This window comes from Poromitra crassiceps, assembly GCF_964638095.1.
Source record: "Poromitra crassiceps genome assembly, chromosome: 2".
In the NCBI taxonomy this organism is placed as follows: domain Eukaryota; kingdom Metazoa; phylum Chordata; class Actinopteri; order Beryciformes; family Melamphaidae; genus Poromitra; species Poromitra crassiceps.
In genome coordinates, this window is record NC_139624.1 from 102,103,180 (window position 1) to 102,120,028 (window position 16,849).

Below are 16,849 nucleotides of genomic sequence, written 5' to 3' on the forward strand. Positions count from 1 at the left end.
AGCTAGGCTCTGGCCTCGCCAGGAAGGATGACATCACTGATGACGACGTCACATCATCAGTATATAAATGGGAGCTGGGGCTCTGTCTGTTTGTTTGTTTCTCTGTTTGTTTGTTTCTCTATCGACTGTGATTGTCCCACTGTGATGTCATAAATCCCACTGTGACATCATCCGTGATGTCATAAATCCCACTGTGACATCATCAGTGATGTCATAAATCCCACTGTGACATCATCAAAATCCCACTGTCATCATCAGTGTCATAAATCTCATCAGTGATGCTCGTCTCATTGGCCACACAGCAGCCGATCTGCGGGCAAGGCCGCGCAGCAGCTCGGTGAGCTGCAGGACGGGCGAGCCCAGGAATCGAGCGCGCTGAAAGTTTCAGCCCGATCACACGTAAAGCAGCATAGCTGTGGCCGGCTATTGTTTCCAAGGTTGCTCAATGTATTGTATCCCTTTCCTTAACTGTACAGTCTAGGCTAAGTACTTTGATCAACATATTAAGTCATTGTTCCGTACATGTTTTTTTCCATCTTCGAAACATTGCCAAACTCAGGTTTGTTGTGTCACAAGCTGAGTTGGAGATCATTATTCATGCCTTTGTATCAAGGCAAGGTCCAGAACACTGCTGCAAGGCTGCTGACCAGGTCCAGCAGGACATCCCACATCACACACCCATTTTAGCTCATTGGCTTCCCATCAAGTTTAGGATTCAGTTTATAATCACATAGAGCCCTGCATGGTCACCTGTGTGCATCTGCTACCTACTCCGTCCCTACACTACCGGCAGGTCACTGAGGTCTTCTGACCAGGGCTTACTGGTTGTCCTTCACTCTATGCTCAAAACAAGTCAAGCACTTTGCTCTGTGAATGGTGCATACACTTTACTTACTATGTAGCAAAAGCAGTGACTGAAAGCAACCTACTATCAACTATTTTTGGAAGTTGATTTTATGTATTATTTTCAGTAAATCAAACTGAACAACTGAGAGTCTATATATCATAGTGCAATTAATTCACAACTAAGAGGGTAGGCTGCGGCACATTTGGGGTGGGTGGGGGTGGGGTCGTCACCACTTGTCACCCGGCAAACTACAAGTTGGGAGATTGGCTTTATTGAAGTTAATTACTTGTCAGTGTCTGTGAATCGACTCGCCTCTCCATTCACTCAATTGTCTAAGGAGATGAGAAATCATTGGAGCTCAGTTTCTGTCTATCTGATCTCACACAGTGCCCAGGCGCGGACTGCATAATCGGGCACGTCGGGGCAAATGCCCGGTGGCCTGGCCTGGCCTGGCCTGCAATTTTTTTTTTTTTTTTTTTTTTTTTTGTGCCCCCAGTCAGGCCACTCACTGAACAGCAGGCCAGGCGCCGCCTACTGGTTTACTAGTGGTTTTATTACTTTATTCAGGGTTAAAGTGGGTGCATCTCATTGTAAAATTGGACTCGGCCCAAATTGGGCTTCAAACGGCCCAAATTGGGCTTCAAACGGCCCAAATTTTTCGCTGCCGCCCTTCGGACGCCGGCACGCGCGTCGGCCCATATCAGCCTGGCCTGCTTGGTATCTAATGCCCGGCATGAATTAGAATCCCAGTCCGCCCCTGACAGTGCCTATATATTTATATATATATATACTGTATATATATATATATTTCTACTTATTTGTTTTGTTCGATTTCACATGCCTGCCCTCCCACCAAGGCATCTTTATGAAGGATTCCCACGGGTGGCTGGGTCTCTTTGGAGGAGTTTGCACACACGGCATATTCAAATCCAGCCCCGACCCCACCTTGGGGGTTTTGATTTGAAGGCTTTGTGAGTAACGTGCCCTGTGAGGCGGAGGCACTGCCGGGACCTCAGCTGACACGTCATTAAAGGCGGGGGTTGACTGCTTGACTTGACTCATTTTCGTGCAGAGGGGAAGCAGACAGGTAGGGCACACCCATAAATAAATAGGGGGTCTCTGAGTCGCCCCAGCGTGTCGCCAAAGCTTCTGAAATCTATTTCCATACAAAAGCCAGAAAGCCACAAGACCTGTTTGGATGTGCTTGACATTTTAGAAAGAGGAGAGAGGGGCGGGGGGGGGGGGGGGGGGGGGGGTGTTGGAATAGCAGTGGCTAACAAAGCGTTTCGGCACACCATTCAAGGAGAGGATGCTCTGTGACTGGCGGCCCACACACGCACACGCACACACACACACACACACACTGTACACAGAGTAGCAATAGCCCACAGCCGTCTGGAATACAATCAGTGGAGCAAAAAGTCGAATTTCCGTGTCCGTTTATATTTATTTCAAATTGTTTTTATTCGTTTTTAAACAATACAAACAAGAAAAAGCAAACGCCATAGAAGACAGACAATACAAAATAAGTGCAAGGTTGCATGATGTCATACATGTATACAATCTCCTGAGTATTTGTGATGCAATGACAACCAAGTGTAAAAAACAAAAACAAACAAACAAAAAAAACAAAATAATAATAATAGAGACAAGGAAAGAACAAGAGGGAGGTGGGAAGAGGGTAGGGTAGAGCTGTTGGGGGCTACTAATCTGAAGTTCTTGCGTCAAATTCCTTATCATAATAATCCAAGAAGGGGTGCCAAGTCATTTCAAACTTTTCCAGAGAACCCTGGACTGTACATCTGACTTTTTCTAGCTTAAGAAATGACATTACCTCACGAATCCAGCGTGAGTGTGATGGAGGTGTGGGCGATTTCCAGCTAAAAAGAATAAGCCGGCGAGCTAGTAATGTTGAAAAGGCCATTAGATCTGATTGATGTCTGGATATCCCACTGTTGCTAGGGGCAACCCCAAATATTGCAGTAATTGGATCTGGGTCAATCTGTTTTTGACATATATATGAGAATGTATTAAAAATGTCTGACCAGAATGTGTACAATTTTGGGCAAGTCCAAAACGTGTGGCCCAGAGTACCCGGAAACTGATGGCATCTGATGCAATTTGGGTCTGAGCCAGGATATATCCGGGCCAGTTTGGCTTTACAAAGGTGTAAGCGGTGTAGTATCTTAAACTGTAACACCCCATGTCTGATACAGACAGAAGATTTATGTATTTTACTGATAGCATTTTTCCAGATTTCGTCAGAGAGCTCCGTGTCCAAGTCTTCCTCCCACTGTACTTTCAGGTGGTGCAGCGAATAGTCTTCCATTTCTTGAATCATACAATATAAATTTGATACGCAGCCTCGTAAATAGGGATTAAGTTTCAGATACTCATCAAATGGGCAAGCCAGAGGTTTAGATGGGAATGTTGAGAAATGTGTGCGGGTGAAATCGCGAATTTGTAGGTACCTGTAAAAGTGAGACTGTGGTAAGTTGTACTTTTTAACAAAATGATCAAAGGAACCAAACGTCCCATCAATGAAAAGGTCCTCCACACAACGTATTCCCTTTCCATACCAGAACTGAAATGCTGTATCTGTCAAAGAAGGTTTAAAAAGGGGGTTCAAGGTAAGAGGCATGGACTCCAGGGCTTGCGTATGCCCAAAATGTTTACGAAATTGGGTCCATATGCGTAGGGTACCTCTCACAATAGGATTATCCGTATGGACACCTACAGTCATTGGCAGCGGAGCACACAACATAGAAGCCGGGGAGATTGGTGAACACGCCTGCTTTTCCATACGAGACCAAATTGGGCCATCTCCACTTACAAAGGACTTATACCAGATATTTATTTTTTGGATGTTAGCTGCCCAATAATAAAATAAAAAATTTGGCAGCGCCAGACCCCCGTTTGCTTTGCACCTCTCCAACACAGCTTTGCGAACGCGTGGTATGGTCTTATTCCAAATGAATGTACTTATGTTTTTATCTAAGTCTTTAAAGTATGATTTTGGTAAGAAAATTGGAATTGTCTGGAACAGATATAAAAATTTGGGTAAAATAACCATCTTAATTGAATTAATGCGGCCAGCCAGAGATAATGGGAGAGTTGACCAGCGGCTGAGATCCTTCTTAGCTTTGTCTATGGCTGGTTGGAAATTATGTTTGAACAGCTCTTTGTAGGATCGCGTTACCTTGACTCCCAGGTATGTTAGAGGGCCAGTCGAAACTTTGAATGCACATGAGTTAAATGTCATTGTCAGTGCTTTCTGATTGATCGGGAATAGTACACTCTTTGTTAGATTGATTTTATAGCCAGAGGCTACACCAAATTGTGAAATAATGTCCAGACACTTAGGGATTGAGGTCTCGGGATCAGATATATATACCAGAAGGTCATCCGCGTATAATGAAACTTTGTGGATCAGACCACCCCTGGTGATGCCTCTGATCTCATTGTTTTTTCGCAGAGCTATGGCCAATGGTTCGATGGCGAGATCGAAAAGCAGTGGAGATAAAGGACAACCTTGTCTCGTCCCCCTGTGGAGGGTGAAGTAGTCAGATTGAATATTGTTGGTCCTCACCGATGCTTGTGGCAGAGTATACAGTGTTTGAATGCAGGAAATGAAATTTGGGCCAAATCCGAATTTGCTTAAACATTTAAATAGGTGTCTATATTCGATCCGATCGAAAGCTTTGTGTGCGTCCAATGAGATGACAATCTCTGGTGACTGGGTTGAGTGTTCAGAATATATTATATTAAAAAGGCGGCGCAAATTGTGAAACAGCTGCCTACCCTTTACGAAACCTGTTTGGTCAGAATGCACAATGGTTGGTACTATGGATTCCAATCTGATGGCCAGGATTTTAGTAAGTATTTTATAATCACATGTGAGTAAACTAATTGGCCGGTAAGATTCACACTTGGTTGGGTCTTTATCTTTTTTTGGCAATACCGAGATTGTGGCTTGGGTAAGGGATGGAGGGAGCTTTTTTTGTGAAAGTGATTCTGTATAGACCGAGCACAATAAGGGTGTCAATTTAGTGGCAAAAGCCTTATAAAACTCAATCGGGTATCCATCTGGGCCTGGTGCTTTTCCATTCTTCATTAATTTGATTGCATTCCCGATCTCGGCCTCAGATATAGACTCTTCTAGCTTGGTCTTGTCTTCATCTTTGATCATGGGCAATTCCAAATTTTCAACGAAATTATTATCCTGAGAACTATCTGATGTATATAGATCGGAATAAAAAAGTTTAAACTGATTATTAATATCTTTTGGGTCCGATTTGATGCTGCCATCTGTATCTTGTATTTCTGTAATATAATTAGCGGCCGAATATTGTCGTAGCTGATGCGAGAGAAGCCTGCTTGCACGTTCTCCATGTTCGTAATGACTTTGTCTTGACTTGAGAAACATCTCCTCTGCTTGTTTAGATGCAAGAATCTCAAACTCGGTCTGTAATGCTATCCTTTTCTTACGAAGCTCTGCAGATGGAGAGGCGGAGTGTTGCTGATCAACATCATGGATAAGTTTAATAAGATCTGTGAGGCGTTTTGACCTAAGTTTGTTAATACGGGCTGAATATTCTATTATATGACCCCGAAGATATACTTTTAAAGTTTCCCATAAAGTAATTATATTAGTGTCTGGTAGCTGGTTAGTTGCAAGGAAAAAGTCAATCTGTTCTGAAAGAAAATCTATAAAGCACTTGTTCGAAAGAAGTGTTGGATTAAGCCGCCAATTGCCCCGTGCGGTTGGATTATTTTGAAGCCAGAGTTCCATAATGACTGGTGAATGGTCTGAGATGACGATGCTTTCGTAGGTGCACGATTTCAGAAGTGGAAGCATTTTTTTATCTAAAAGGAAAAAATCAATCCTGGAATATGTTTGGTGAGGTGCAGAGTAAAATGAAAATGCCTTTGATGTCGGATTTTTAAATCTCCATGGGTCTACCACACCGCTGGACTGGCAGAACGCCTTTATAGAATGTGCAGATTTAGAGACAGGGTCTGTTGTAATTTTAGAGCGATCGAGAGAAGGCTGCACAACGGTATTGAAATCTCCTCCCAATATCAGATGGTGTGTGCCCGCCTCTGGAATGTAACTAAAAAGTTCCTTAAAGAAATGGGGGTTGTCCCAGTTAGGGGCATATATGTTAATTAGAACCACCGGCAAATTATACAGCCTGCCCTGAACAATAACAAAGCGTCCATTTTTATCAGCCACTACCTTTGAAGATATGAAATGTACATTTTTTCCAATTAAAATAGCTGTTCCACGACCCTTAGCATCAAATTTGGAGTGGAAGACTTGTGACACACATCCTCTTTGCAATCTGGGAATATCTGACATGCGTAAGTGCGTTTCCTGCAAGAATATTACATCGGCCTTAAGTCTCATCAAGTGGGAAAACACCTTACTTCGCTTGACGGGGTGATTAAGTCCCCTCACATTCCAACTTACGAATTTTGTTGTCCTACCTATCCCTTCTGTTGAGGCCATGACTGAAAGAGGAGCATTGAGGAAAGTCCTGATAGATTCACCTGGTAATAGATCAACATCTCTAACCCTGGGGGTGGGATGGGGGGAGGGAGGGAGGGGAAGAAAGAAAACATAGCAACAAGACAGACAGTAATGCAAAATACATATAAAACCCTTAATATAACATCTAACCCACATTGCTTGCCTCTCCCCAATTGAGAGACTGCACCCTCCCCCCCTCCTAAGCCATTATGAAGTATTACGTTCAAAAGCTTACCTATAGGGGCTGAGACCCCATAAAACCTTATGTACCAACAATTATAACAATAACAGTTAGTCAATGAGACCTGTTCAGTATGTGCGTGCTACTGTGCTGTGTCTATGCGTGTATGAACAGCCAGTGTATGCATGTCTGTATAAGACCAAGTGCGCATATGTGCATCTGCCTCCATCTGCAAAAATTAAATAGAATATGAGCTTGCAAGTCATAATGTGAAGGGAAAAAACAAATGAAAAATGAAAAATAGGGCCACTTCTGCTATTAAACTGACCCAGCGATATATCAGTCTGTGTTTACATCTGTAAGAGTAAAACAAACCAAAATACAATACTGCATGTGTTAATATGAAAACTCGTAAATGAATCACTTGTCAGCAAGCTGACCCCATGACACCATATGTATCTGTGAGAATGAAACACAATGAAATAGCAGCCATATTCATTATGACAAGGAAACTCGCAAATGGATTGCTAAGACTGATCGCTTCACATATCTGTCTACAACTGTAATATGAAAATGAACTAAAATACAATCCTGCATTAACTGCATAGCATTACAGCATGAAAAGAAAAAATAATAATACCGTGAGCATTAAATAAATCACAACACACTGACCATGTGAAATCGTATGTATCTGTGAGAATGACATGTGAGAATGAAAAAACAAAACAGAAACAAATAAAAAACAGCCTGCATACTTATGACAAGAAGGCTTGCATCTGGATACATGTTAATACTACTCTAGCAGTGACATGTCTACAACTGTGAGAATACAGTGAGATGAAGCAAAATAAAATAAAATACAGGCTTACATGCATAATGTGAAAACTCCCAAGTGAATCACTTTAAGATATACTCTCCATTAGGACAGCGTTAATGTGAGTGTTACTTGACGTTGTTTCTACCAGCATGTAATAGCTGACAGGAGAGAAAGCAAAACTCGATTGTCTGTATTGTCAGCCAGACCCGGCTCCTTACTCACGTTCGTTCACAAGCTCAAGCAGAAAGGAGTGTCCATCCCCTTGTTGCAATAAAGTTGGGAGAGGAAGAAAAAAAAAAAAAAAAAAAAAATTACAAAAATAAAAAGTCCGACGATTTTCCCAATGCGTCTCGTTACAGCCTGTAGAATTATGTGCCTTTAGGAAGGTCCTTCACAAAGGCTTCTGCTTTCTCTGGATCGGTGAAATTTCTCTGCACGCCGTCCCTCGTTGTAATCCTGAGCTTGGCTGGATACCACATCCCGTATCTGACTCCCTCGCACTGCCGAAGTTGTTGTCTGGCCTCCTTGAACGCAGCTCTCTGCCGGGCTACCAGCTGGGTGTAGTCGGGGAATACACGGATCCTGTCACCTTGTTCAGTGATGAGATTTTGTGACACATAGGCCTTGCGCAGAATTTCTTCTTTCTCCTGGTAGTAGTGGCACTTAATCACAAAAGCTCTTGGTTGCTGCCCCTCGTCTGGAGCTCTTTGCAGGGTACGGTGTGCCCTGTCTAGCAGGGGTAGCTTATCCAGGTTTAGCGCTTTCTGTAGCATTTCCGCAACGAAGGTATTTGCGCGCTTGCCCTCCTCACGTCTTTCTTTGACACCAAAGATGCGCAAATTACATCTCCGTGATCGCGCCTCCAGGTCCTCACTTTTTGCTGCAAGACTCGATACCTCTTTTTTCAGCAGGATCACTTGTTGTTCCAGTTCCGTGATGCTGTCGGAGTGATTGTTAGCCGCAAGCTCCAAGCTAGCAGTGCGCTCCTCCATAGCACTAGCCCGAGTGCTAGCTTTATCCATGGCAGCTTTCATCTCCTCTCTCAGGCTGTTAATTTGCTTGCATATTTCGGTGTTCTGTGTCTCCGCTTTCTCGTCTATTTTCGCCAGCAATTCAGTTTTTAAGGAGGCAATTGCCTGGAGGATAGCTGATTGACCCGGGTCCGTGCCTCCCGCATGGTCGGTAGTTTCTGTAGCCATCTTTGTGCTAACGTTACTTCTCAAATCCGGCATCTTGTCACGTCGAAAAAACTCAACTCAAACGTAATAAAAACTCAAGTTCTCACAGTATAATGTTGCACACGCAGCTTATAAAACGGTAAAACCGAATTATATGTGTGTAGGTCGGCCTCTTTTGACAAATATAAAGGTTAATATGGAGAGCTCAGTTGCGAGCGTCTACATCTCTCCTAGGCCAGCCGGAAGTCCTCCCGTGTCCGTTTATAATGAATAAACTATGATGCTTACTGTGGGTGTCAACTTTGGATGAACCTTCAGCTGTCTGGCATTGCTTGTCAGCTGCCCATTCGATCTGTTTATGTGCAATGCATACCAAAATACAGCTGACGATGAGTTGAAAACGGACCCCTTAACACTGTTATTAAATGAATATGTCTCCATCCTGTTCTATATGTGCAACATATCGTCACCCAGAGCCCAGCTAAAGGTTCCAGAGAGCATTGAGCTGTCCCGTCTGGTCCAGGAGGCTAGTTAAGTCCTCAGACGTCTGGCCTGTCTAAAGCTCCCGCCTCCCAGCCCGTGCTGTCGTCTAACGGCCCTGGAGGATGAAATGAAATGAAGAGAGAGAGTGAATTGAAAGGAACAAATGACAGCGGCCATGGCCACTTTCTTTCACTCTAAACCCGATCGCATTACCGCAAGATCCCCCCCCCCCCTTCCCCAGGCCCAGACCCGATTGATTGAGCTGGAACAATCGATCAGGGCCTCTTTGTCACTGCCGTCGTTGAGGTTTTTGGGCTGTGTCAAGATGTCTCTGCAGGAGAAGCAGAAGCACCGCGGTTTGTCCCGCACCCAAAGTCCCTTTTGATTTAGAATAGAGGCCATTACTCCTTCCTGCAGGTAATTGGATTAAAAGCCAGAGGAGAGAGAGAGAGACAGACAGAGGAGAACAGGACATGTAAGCACAGCCAGATAGAAATAATGGCAGACAAGAGGGTCGGTCTCTCTTTTTACCATTTGATGATTTACCCCCTCTGTGTTTTTTCTTCCTTTCTTTGCAGGAGGAGGAGGAGGAAGAGGAGCGGAGGAGAGAGGAAGGGAGAAATGGACGGATAGAGCCAGTAGGGAGGGCCGACTCGTCAATGGAATATTCTCCTGTGTTAAGTATAGAGTGAGTGAACAACACTTCCCCCTGCACCATGTAGGGATGGTTCCTTTCCCCTGCACCATGTAGGGATGGTTCCTTTCCCCTGCACCATGTAGGGATGGTTCCTTCCCCCTGCACCATGTAGGGATGGTTCCTTCCCCCTGCACCATGTAGGGATGGAACCTTCCCCCTGCACCATGTAGGGATGGTTCCTTCCCCCTGCACCATGTAGGGATGGTTCCTTCCCCCTGCACCATGTAGGGATGGTTCCTTCCCCCTGCACCATGTAGGGATGGTTCCTTCCCCCTGCACCATGTAGGGATGGAACCATCCAGCGTTGTACATTTCATTCCAATTATGCTGCATTGAATATGTGATGTCTTGATGTAGTACCATAATACCCCCAAGAGGTTAACGATATGCACAATATGTCACAGCACGACGCACATATCAGCGTATAACCACAACAAAAAAGCCCCACAGATGCACCCATCGCACGCATCTGGCATCAACGGTCATTTGTCTCCCCACACGTCACGTTTTTATCTACACAAATTACCCCTTCTCCTCCCCCTTCTCCTCCCCCCCCTTTCCTCGCACATTTTTTTCAATTAATCTGTTCTCTCTTAGCGACAGGATCTGATCTTAATCACTTAATTGGAGTCTCCATTTGGGTCGCTAATCGACCTCGGGATCCGCGCGGGCCTGACTTTGTAATGGATGATACCCCCCCCCTCCCCCTCATCCCAACAAAGTGTCATCCACCTGTCATGTTAGACTGTGTCGGCTTTTGTATCCTGCTTTTCTGTCTTTTGTGTTTCTGTTATTTTTTATTCATGCATGTCTCCCTCCGTCCCTCCCACCCTCCCTCCCTCCTCTCGGTCTCATCCATCATCGTCCTGCAGTGGCATGCTCAAGCCGGTCGAGGTGTCCAACGAAGGAGGGCCGCTGGGGATCCACGTAGTGCCTTTCAGTTCGCTGGATGTCAGGTAAAAAACACAAACACATGAGAATCATTGCAGCCGTATGGAGAGTGCCTGGTTAATGTCTTCGTCCCAATACGTCTCCTGCCTCCTTTGGTTTCGAGGCCCTGTGGATGTTGCTTTCTTCTTGCTCTCTCTCTCTCTCTCTCTCTCTCTCTCTCTCTCTCCACTCACTTCTGTTCTTTCATATTCGCCTCTTTGTACGTGTCGCTCAAGGCTATCTTTTTCACTGGCTCTGCTAACTCTCCTCTTCATTGTCCTCGTTTTCTTTTGGGTGATTCTCGCCGCATGAAAAGCCATTAGTGAAACACCACACCTGTATAGCCAGCGCCGCCGCTCATATCCCACAGCTCAGACGCCCTCGGTGGGAAGGAGCGCACGTGAAAGTGTCGACTTCTCTAAGTCTTGTTATGCTTCTGTTTTATTCCAACCTGTGTCCTCCGACATACAGTGAATAGGGTCTTGAAGGTGACTGAAACTGCTTCCCTTTGGCTAATTTCAACCGAGGAGGAGGAGGAGGAGTGTCGATGACAAGGGACATCACAGTTTATGGTTATTTAGGGGGGGGGGAAGAAAGGACAGAAGAAGCGGCCAAATGTAATCAAACTAAAAGCTTGCGGGTAACGCAGAGTCCCCGGCATACGCCAAGGGACTGGCACGCCACCAAGGTCGGATGAATGCGGCTGCTACGTCATTGAGGATAACTGCGTGTCATTTCTTTGGGACACTAATCCCCATCGCTGTTTATAAGGAAGCATCGGGGAACTATATTTAGCGTTGACCTCAAGTGATTGACTCCCTCAGCTGCTGTGACACTTTGACTCACAAGGGGGGGGAAATAATGATTCACGATGAGTCGCACCAAACCAACTAAAGCTGGGATTGAATCACTGTGTTTTTTTTAAGTCCAACTCCATCGGCATTCCCACAAAGCCGAACGGCATCTTGCCACAAACGGTACAGTAATGCTGCACGGCCACTAAATTCCCATCTCCATCAGCTAAGATGGACACTAATAGCTATCAGAGCCGTCAATTAGGCCCAGACATGATAAGAGCGAGCGTCTGGCCAGTGGGATGATGCTAATGGGGCCGGCCCAGCCCTTTCCTGTGCGCTGTATGCTAGGACAGGCTGTCATTAGTGTCTAGACCAGGGCCATAGGGGTCAGGCAGCCATGCAAAGGAAGTGCAACGCATGGCAATGTCCACTGCTGCCATTCTGCTCCACTGCACCGACATCAAGTTAGATACAAGCAGGAGGAGTGACAGCCAGAGAAGAGACTCTGCCTTACTCTCTCTCTCTCTCTCTCTCTCTCTCTCTCTCTCTCTCTCTCTCTCTCTCTCTCCTCTCTCTCTCTCTCTCTCTCTCTCACACACACACACACACACTCCTCACTGATGCATTCTTTGGTTAATGAACTGCTCATTCCATGGCCAGTTTGTAAACTGTAAACAAACAACAGACATAATTGCCATGCATAAATGGTCAGATCCTGATTGCATTACAGTATTATTTAATTAAAGGCGGTAGATGAGAGCAGGTGGCCTCCTTCAAACCAGTTCTCAGCAGTAGAGTCCACTCTGACGATGGTGCCTCTTGTGGTCTAGGAAAACTGAGACGCAGTGGTTTTAGTTAGCCTGATTTTTCTCCAGTATCTGCAGATAATGTCGGCCGGCTACAGGGACTCATATCCAGCACCTCATGAATTCACTTACTCGGAGCGTTCGATGACGCCATTTCGATTTTAGTTTAGCTCCCGATAAGTATCTCCAGAAAAAAACATCAGCGAGATGGGAAGGAATTACCAGTCATCACAATCATAGAGCTTTTAAGAAATCATCATCTCCTTGAATCATCTCCTTGCTTTTTATAGCTAATCGTCAACGCTGCTGCTTTGAATACTGATCGGGGATCAACTGAAGCTCCTGAAGGCCTCTCTCTATCTGCTGTCTCGGCTCCGGCTCAGGATCAACTGAAGCTCCTGAAGGCCTCTCTCTATCTGCTGTCTCTGCTCCAGCTCAGGATCAACTGAAGCTCCTGAAGGCCTCTCTCTATCTGCTGTCTCAGCTCCGCCTCAGGATCAACTGAAGCTCCTGAGTCCTGAAGGCCTCTCTCTATCTGCTGTCTCAGCTCCGCCTCAGGATCAACTGAAGCTCCTGAAGGCCTCTCTCTATCTGCTGTCTCAGCTCCGCCTCAGGATCAACTGAAGCTCCTGAGTCCTGAAGGCCTCTCTCTATCTGCTGTCTCAGCTCCGCCTCAGGATCAACTGAAGCTCCTGAGTCCTGAAGGCCTCTCTCTATCTGCTGTCTCGGCTCCGGCTCAGGATCAACTGAAGCTCCTGAAGGCCTCTCTCTATCTGCTGTCTCAGCTCTGGCTCAGGATCAACTGAAGCTCCTGAAGGCCTCTCTCTATCTGCTGTCTCGGCTCCGGCTCAGGATCAACTGAAGCTCCTGAGTCCTGAAGGCCTCTCTCTATCTGCTGTCTCGGGTCCGGCTCAGGATCAACTGAAGCTCCTGAAGGCCTCTCTCTATCTGCTGTCTCGGCTCCGCCTCAGGATCAACTGAAGCTCCTGAAGGCCTCTCTCTATCTGCTGTCTCGGCTCCGGCTCAGGATCAACTGAAGCTCCTGAAGGCCTCTCTCTATCTGCTGTCTCGGCTCCGGCTCAGGATCAACTGAAGCTCCTGAAGGCCTCTCTCTATCTGCTGTCTCGGCTCCGGCTCAGGATCGGAAGTCATTAGACTTTGTCCGAGCTGTAATCTTCAGGCACAATACTTTGTTTTCAAGCTGTCAACACTTATGGAGATAAACTACAATCATGTCCGGTACCACACTGCCCACAATTACTCTCTGTCTAACATACTTAAGCTGACCTGGCAAGGCCGGCACAGACACAGAGAGTGAGAGAGAGGCCTTTTGTGTTCTTTAATTCCAACTTAGTGCTGAGCCATTTGCCCCCATTGAGGAGCCCAGATGAGTGGCGTGGGTGTGAGCATGGAGGTGGGTGTGAGCGTGATGTGAGTGTGGAGGTGGGTGTGAGTGTGGTGTGAGCGTGGAGGTGGGTGTGAGTGTGGTGTGAGCGTGGAGGTGGGTGTGAGTGTGGTGTGAGCGTGGAGGTGGGTGTGAGTGTGGTGTGAGCGTGGAGGTGGGTGTGAGTGTGGTGTGAGCGTGGAGGTGGGAGTGAGCGTGGTGTGAGCTTGGAGGTGGGTGTGAGTGTGGTGTGAGCGTGGAGGTGGGTGTGAGCTTGGAGGTGGGTGTGTGCATGGAGGTGGGTGGGAGCGTGGTATGAGCGTGGAGGTGGGTGTGAGTGTGGTGTGAGCGTGGAGGTGGGTGTGAGTGTGGTGTGAGCATGGAGGTGGGTGTGACCGTGGAGGTGGGTGTGTGCGTGGTGTGAGCGTGGTGTGAGCTTGGAGGTGGGTGTGTGCATGGAGGTGGGTGGGAGCGTGGAGGTGGGTGTGAGTGTGGTGTGAGCGTGGAGGTGGGTGTGAGTGTGGTGTGAGCATGGAGGTGGGTGTGAGCGTGGAGGTGGGTGTGAGCGTGGAGGTGGGTGTGAGCGTGGTGTGAGCGTGGAGGTGGGTGTGAGCGTGGAGGTGGGTGTGAGCGTGGTGTGGAGGTGGGTGTGAGCGTGGAGGTGGGTGTGAGCGTGGTGTGAGCGTGGAGGTGGCGTGGAGGTGGGTGTGAGCGTGGAGGTGGGTGTGAGCGTGGAGGTGGGTGTGAGCGTGGAGGTGGGTGTGAGCGGGAGGTGAGCGTGGTGTGGGCGTGGAGGTGGGTGGGAGCGTGGAGCTCCACATTATGCAGCCAATTAGAGCAGTGATCTGACGTGCGTGGCTCTGTTTGGCTGAAATGCTAAACAGCTGTGTGAATCTGCCCTTGGTGTTTGCAGAAAACAGTCACCCTGTTAATTTGTTTTGTGTATGTATTCAGCGAAACGATAGGAAGTAACTGGAAATTGTGTGCAACAGGCGGCTTATGTCCTTGCCACTGATAAAGTACCAATTGCAATGTAATTTGATACGTGTCGTACGTCGGCTTCTTGCTAGTTTTTGCTCTGATGCATTTCATGATTTTTATTATTTACCCGAAAGTTGGCCTCAAAACTTTCCAGCAGTTTATGCAAGGACACCAAAAGTCTGCACTCGCTCAGTCTACTCCACCTGCTACCTCAGGCACTCGCTCAGTCTACTCTACCTGCTACCTCAGGCACTCGCTCAGTCTACTCTACCTGCTACCTCAGGCACTCGCTCAGTCTACTCTACCTGCTACCTCAGGCATCTGGTGCCATAGAGACATCAACTCTACCTGCTACCTCAGGCATCTGGTGCCATAGAGACATCAACTCTACTTGCTACCTCGGGCATCTGGTGCCATAGAGACATCAACTCTACTTGCTACCTCGGGCATCTGGTGCCATAGAGACATCAACTCTACTTGCTACCTCGGGCATCTGGTGCCATAGAGACATCAACTCTACTTGCTACCTCAGGCATCTGGTGCCATAGAGACATCAACTCTACTTGCTACCTCAGGCATCTGGTGCCATAGAGACATTAACTCTACTTGCTACCTCAGGCATCTGGTGCCATAGAGACATCAACTCTACTTGCTACCTCGGGCATCTGGTGCCATAGAGACATCAACTCTACTTGCTACCTCAGGCATCTGGTGCCATAGAGACATTAACTCTACTTGCTACCTCAGGCATCTGGTGCCATAGAGACATCAACTCTACTTGCTACCTCAGGCATCTGGTGCCATAGAGACGTCAACTCTACTTGCTACCTCAGGCATCTGGTGCCATAGAGACGTCAACTCTACTTGCTACCTCAGGCATCTGGTGCCATAGAGACATCAACTCTACTTGCTACCTCAGGCATCTGGTGCCATAGAGACATCAACTCTACTTGCTACCTCAGGCATCTGGTGCCATAGAGACATTAACTCTACTTGCTACCTCAGGCATCTGGTGCCATAGAGACGTCAACTCTACTTGCTACCTCAGGCATCTGGTGCCATAGAGACGTCAACTCTACTTGCTACCTCAGGCATCTGGTGCCATAGAGACATCAACTCTACTTGCTACCTCAGGCATCTGGTGCCATAGAGACACCAACTCTACCTGCTACCTCAGGCATCTGGTGCCATAGAGACATCAACTCTACCTGCTACCTCAGGCACGCGCTCAGTCTACTCTACCTGCTACCTCAGGCATCTGGTGCCATGGAGACGGATGGAGTTTGTAGTTGTGCTGTGCGAGCACGCATCAGATCTCTTTGCATGCGGTTATCCTCTAAAGCCCCAAGGAGCTCTCTGATGTATTTATTTAGAGGAGGGAGGGCTGAAGGGCGGCATTTGAAGGTAAAGGTTGCCTTTTTCTGAAGGGATTTCTGAGATGGCATTGCTGCTGAGATGGCATTGCTGCAGAACCGCTTGGCTTTTATTACAGTGCTGCTGGCGCTCGTCTTAAGCCCCGGCGAAGGCAACTGCAATGTCTGCTCTGAAGCCATAAGATGAGCACTTAACTGAAGATCTGGATTACCTCAGCCGGCCGGCCCTGTCAGTCTCACAGACCTGCCCACAGACAGACACACAGACAGCAGACGGACAGACGGACAGACAGACAGACAGACAGACAGACAGACAGACAGACAGAGAGGAAGACAGAAAGATAGGCAGCAGCTTAATATTGTTGTTAGCAACACAGTGCTGCTCCGGGCCACGGGGAAAAAAGCAGTTCTTTATCTGAGCTTACAGTTTGGCAAGTTAACTTTTGGTGACAGTGTGGTAGCAGTTCCCTTAAAGGACTACACTGGCTGTTTGGGAGTTTGGCATCCCGTCTCCCAATATCTGACGAGAACGGCCTGGAACTGAAATGATCTCTCTGTCTCTGGCAGATAGCTCTGCGCATTTCTGTAATGCCATTTCTGTAAAGTGACTGTATGTTCAGTCACTTTAGGCGAATGACATTATCCGAAAAGTGAGAGATTGAGAACTTGTAGCAACTCTAACACTGGATGGGTACTTATTTTAATGAAACATCTAAACCTAGCTGCCAGGCCTCTGTAGGGGATTGGTAAAATAGACTAGATAAGATTCAACAAAAACAATGCAATTCCAATAGCAGGAGATCTCTTGTCCTGCAAGACTTGGAGCACAAGTTGTTTTGTTT

At 46.9% G+C, this 16,849-nt stretch overlaps 1 protein-coding gene across 4 annotated transcripts in view; it reads left to right on the plus strand.

The window, feature by feature from the left end:
* Positions 1–16,849, plus strand: part of LOC310772487 (partitioning defective 3 homolog) — a 660,426-nt gene that overhangs the window by 308,872 nt on the left and 334,705 nt on the right. For all 4 annotated transcript variants that reach the window (XM_083632305.1, XM_083632307.1, XM_083632306.1 and 1 more), the window contains exons 6-7: positions 9,618–9,727; positions 10,609–10,692. In XM_083632305.1, the coding sequence (XP_083488431.1) occupies positions 9,618–9,727; positions 10,609–10,692 (194 nt within the window). The remainder of the gene's footprint in view (positions 1–9,617; positions 9,728–10,608; positions 10,693–16,849) is intronic.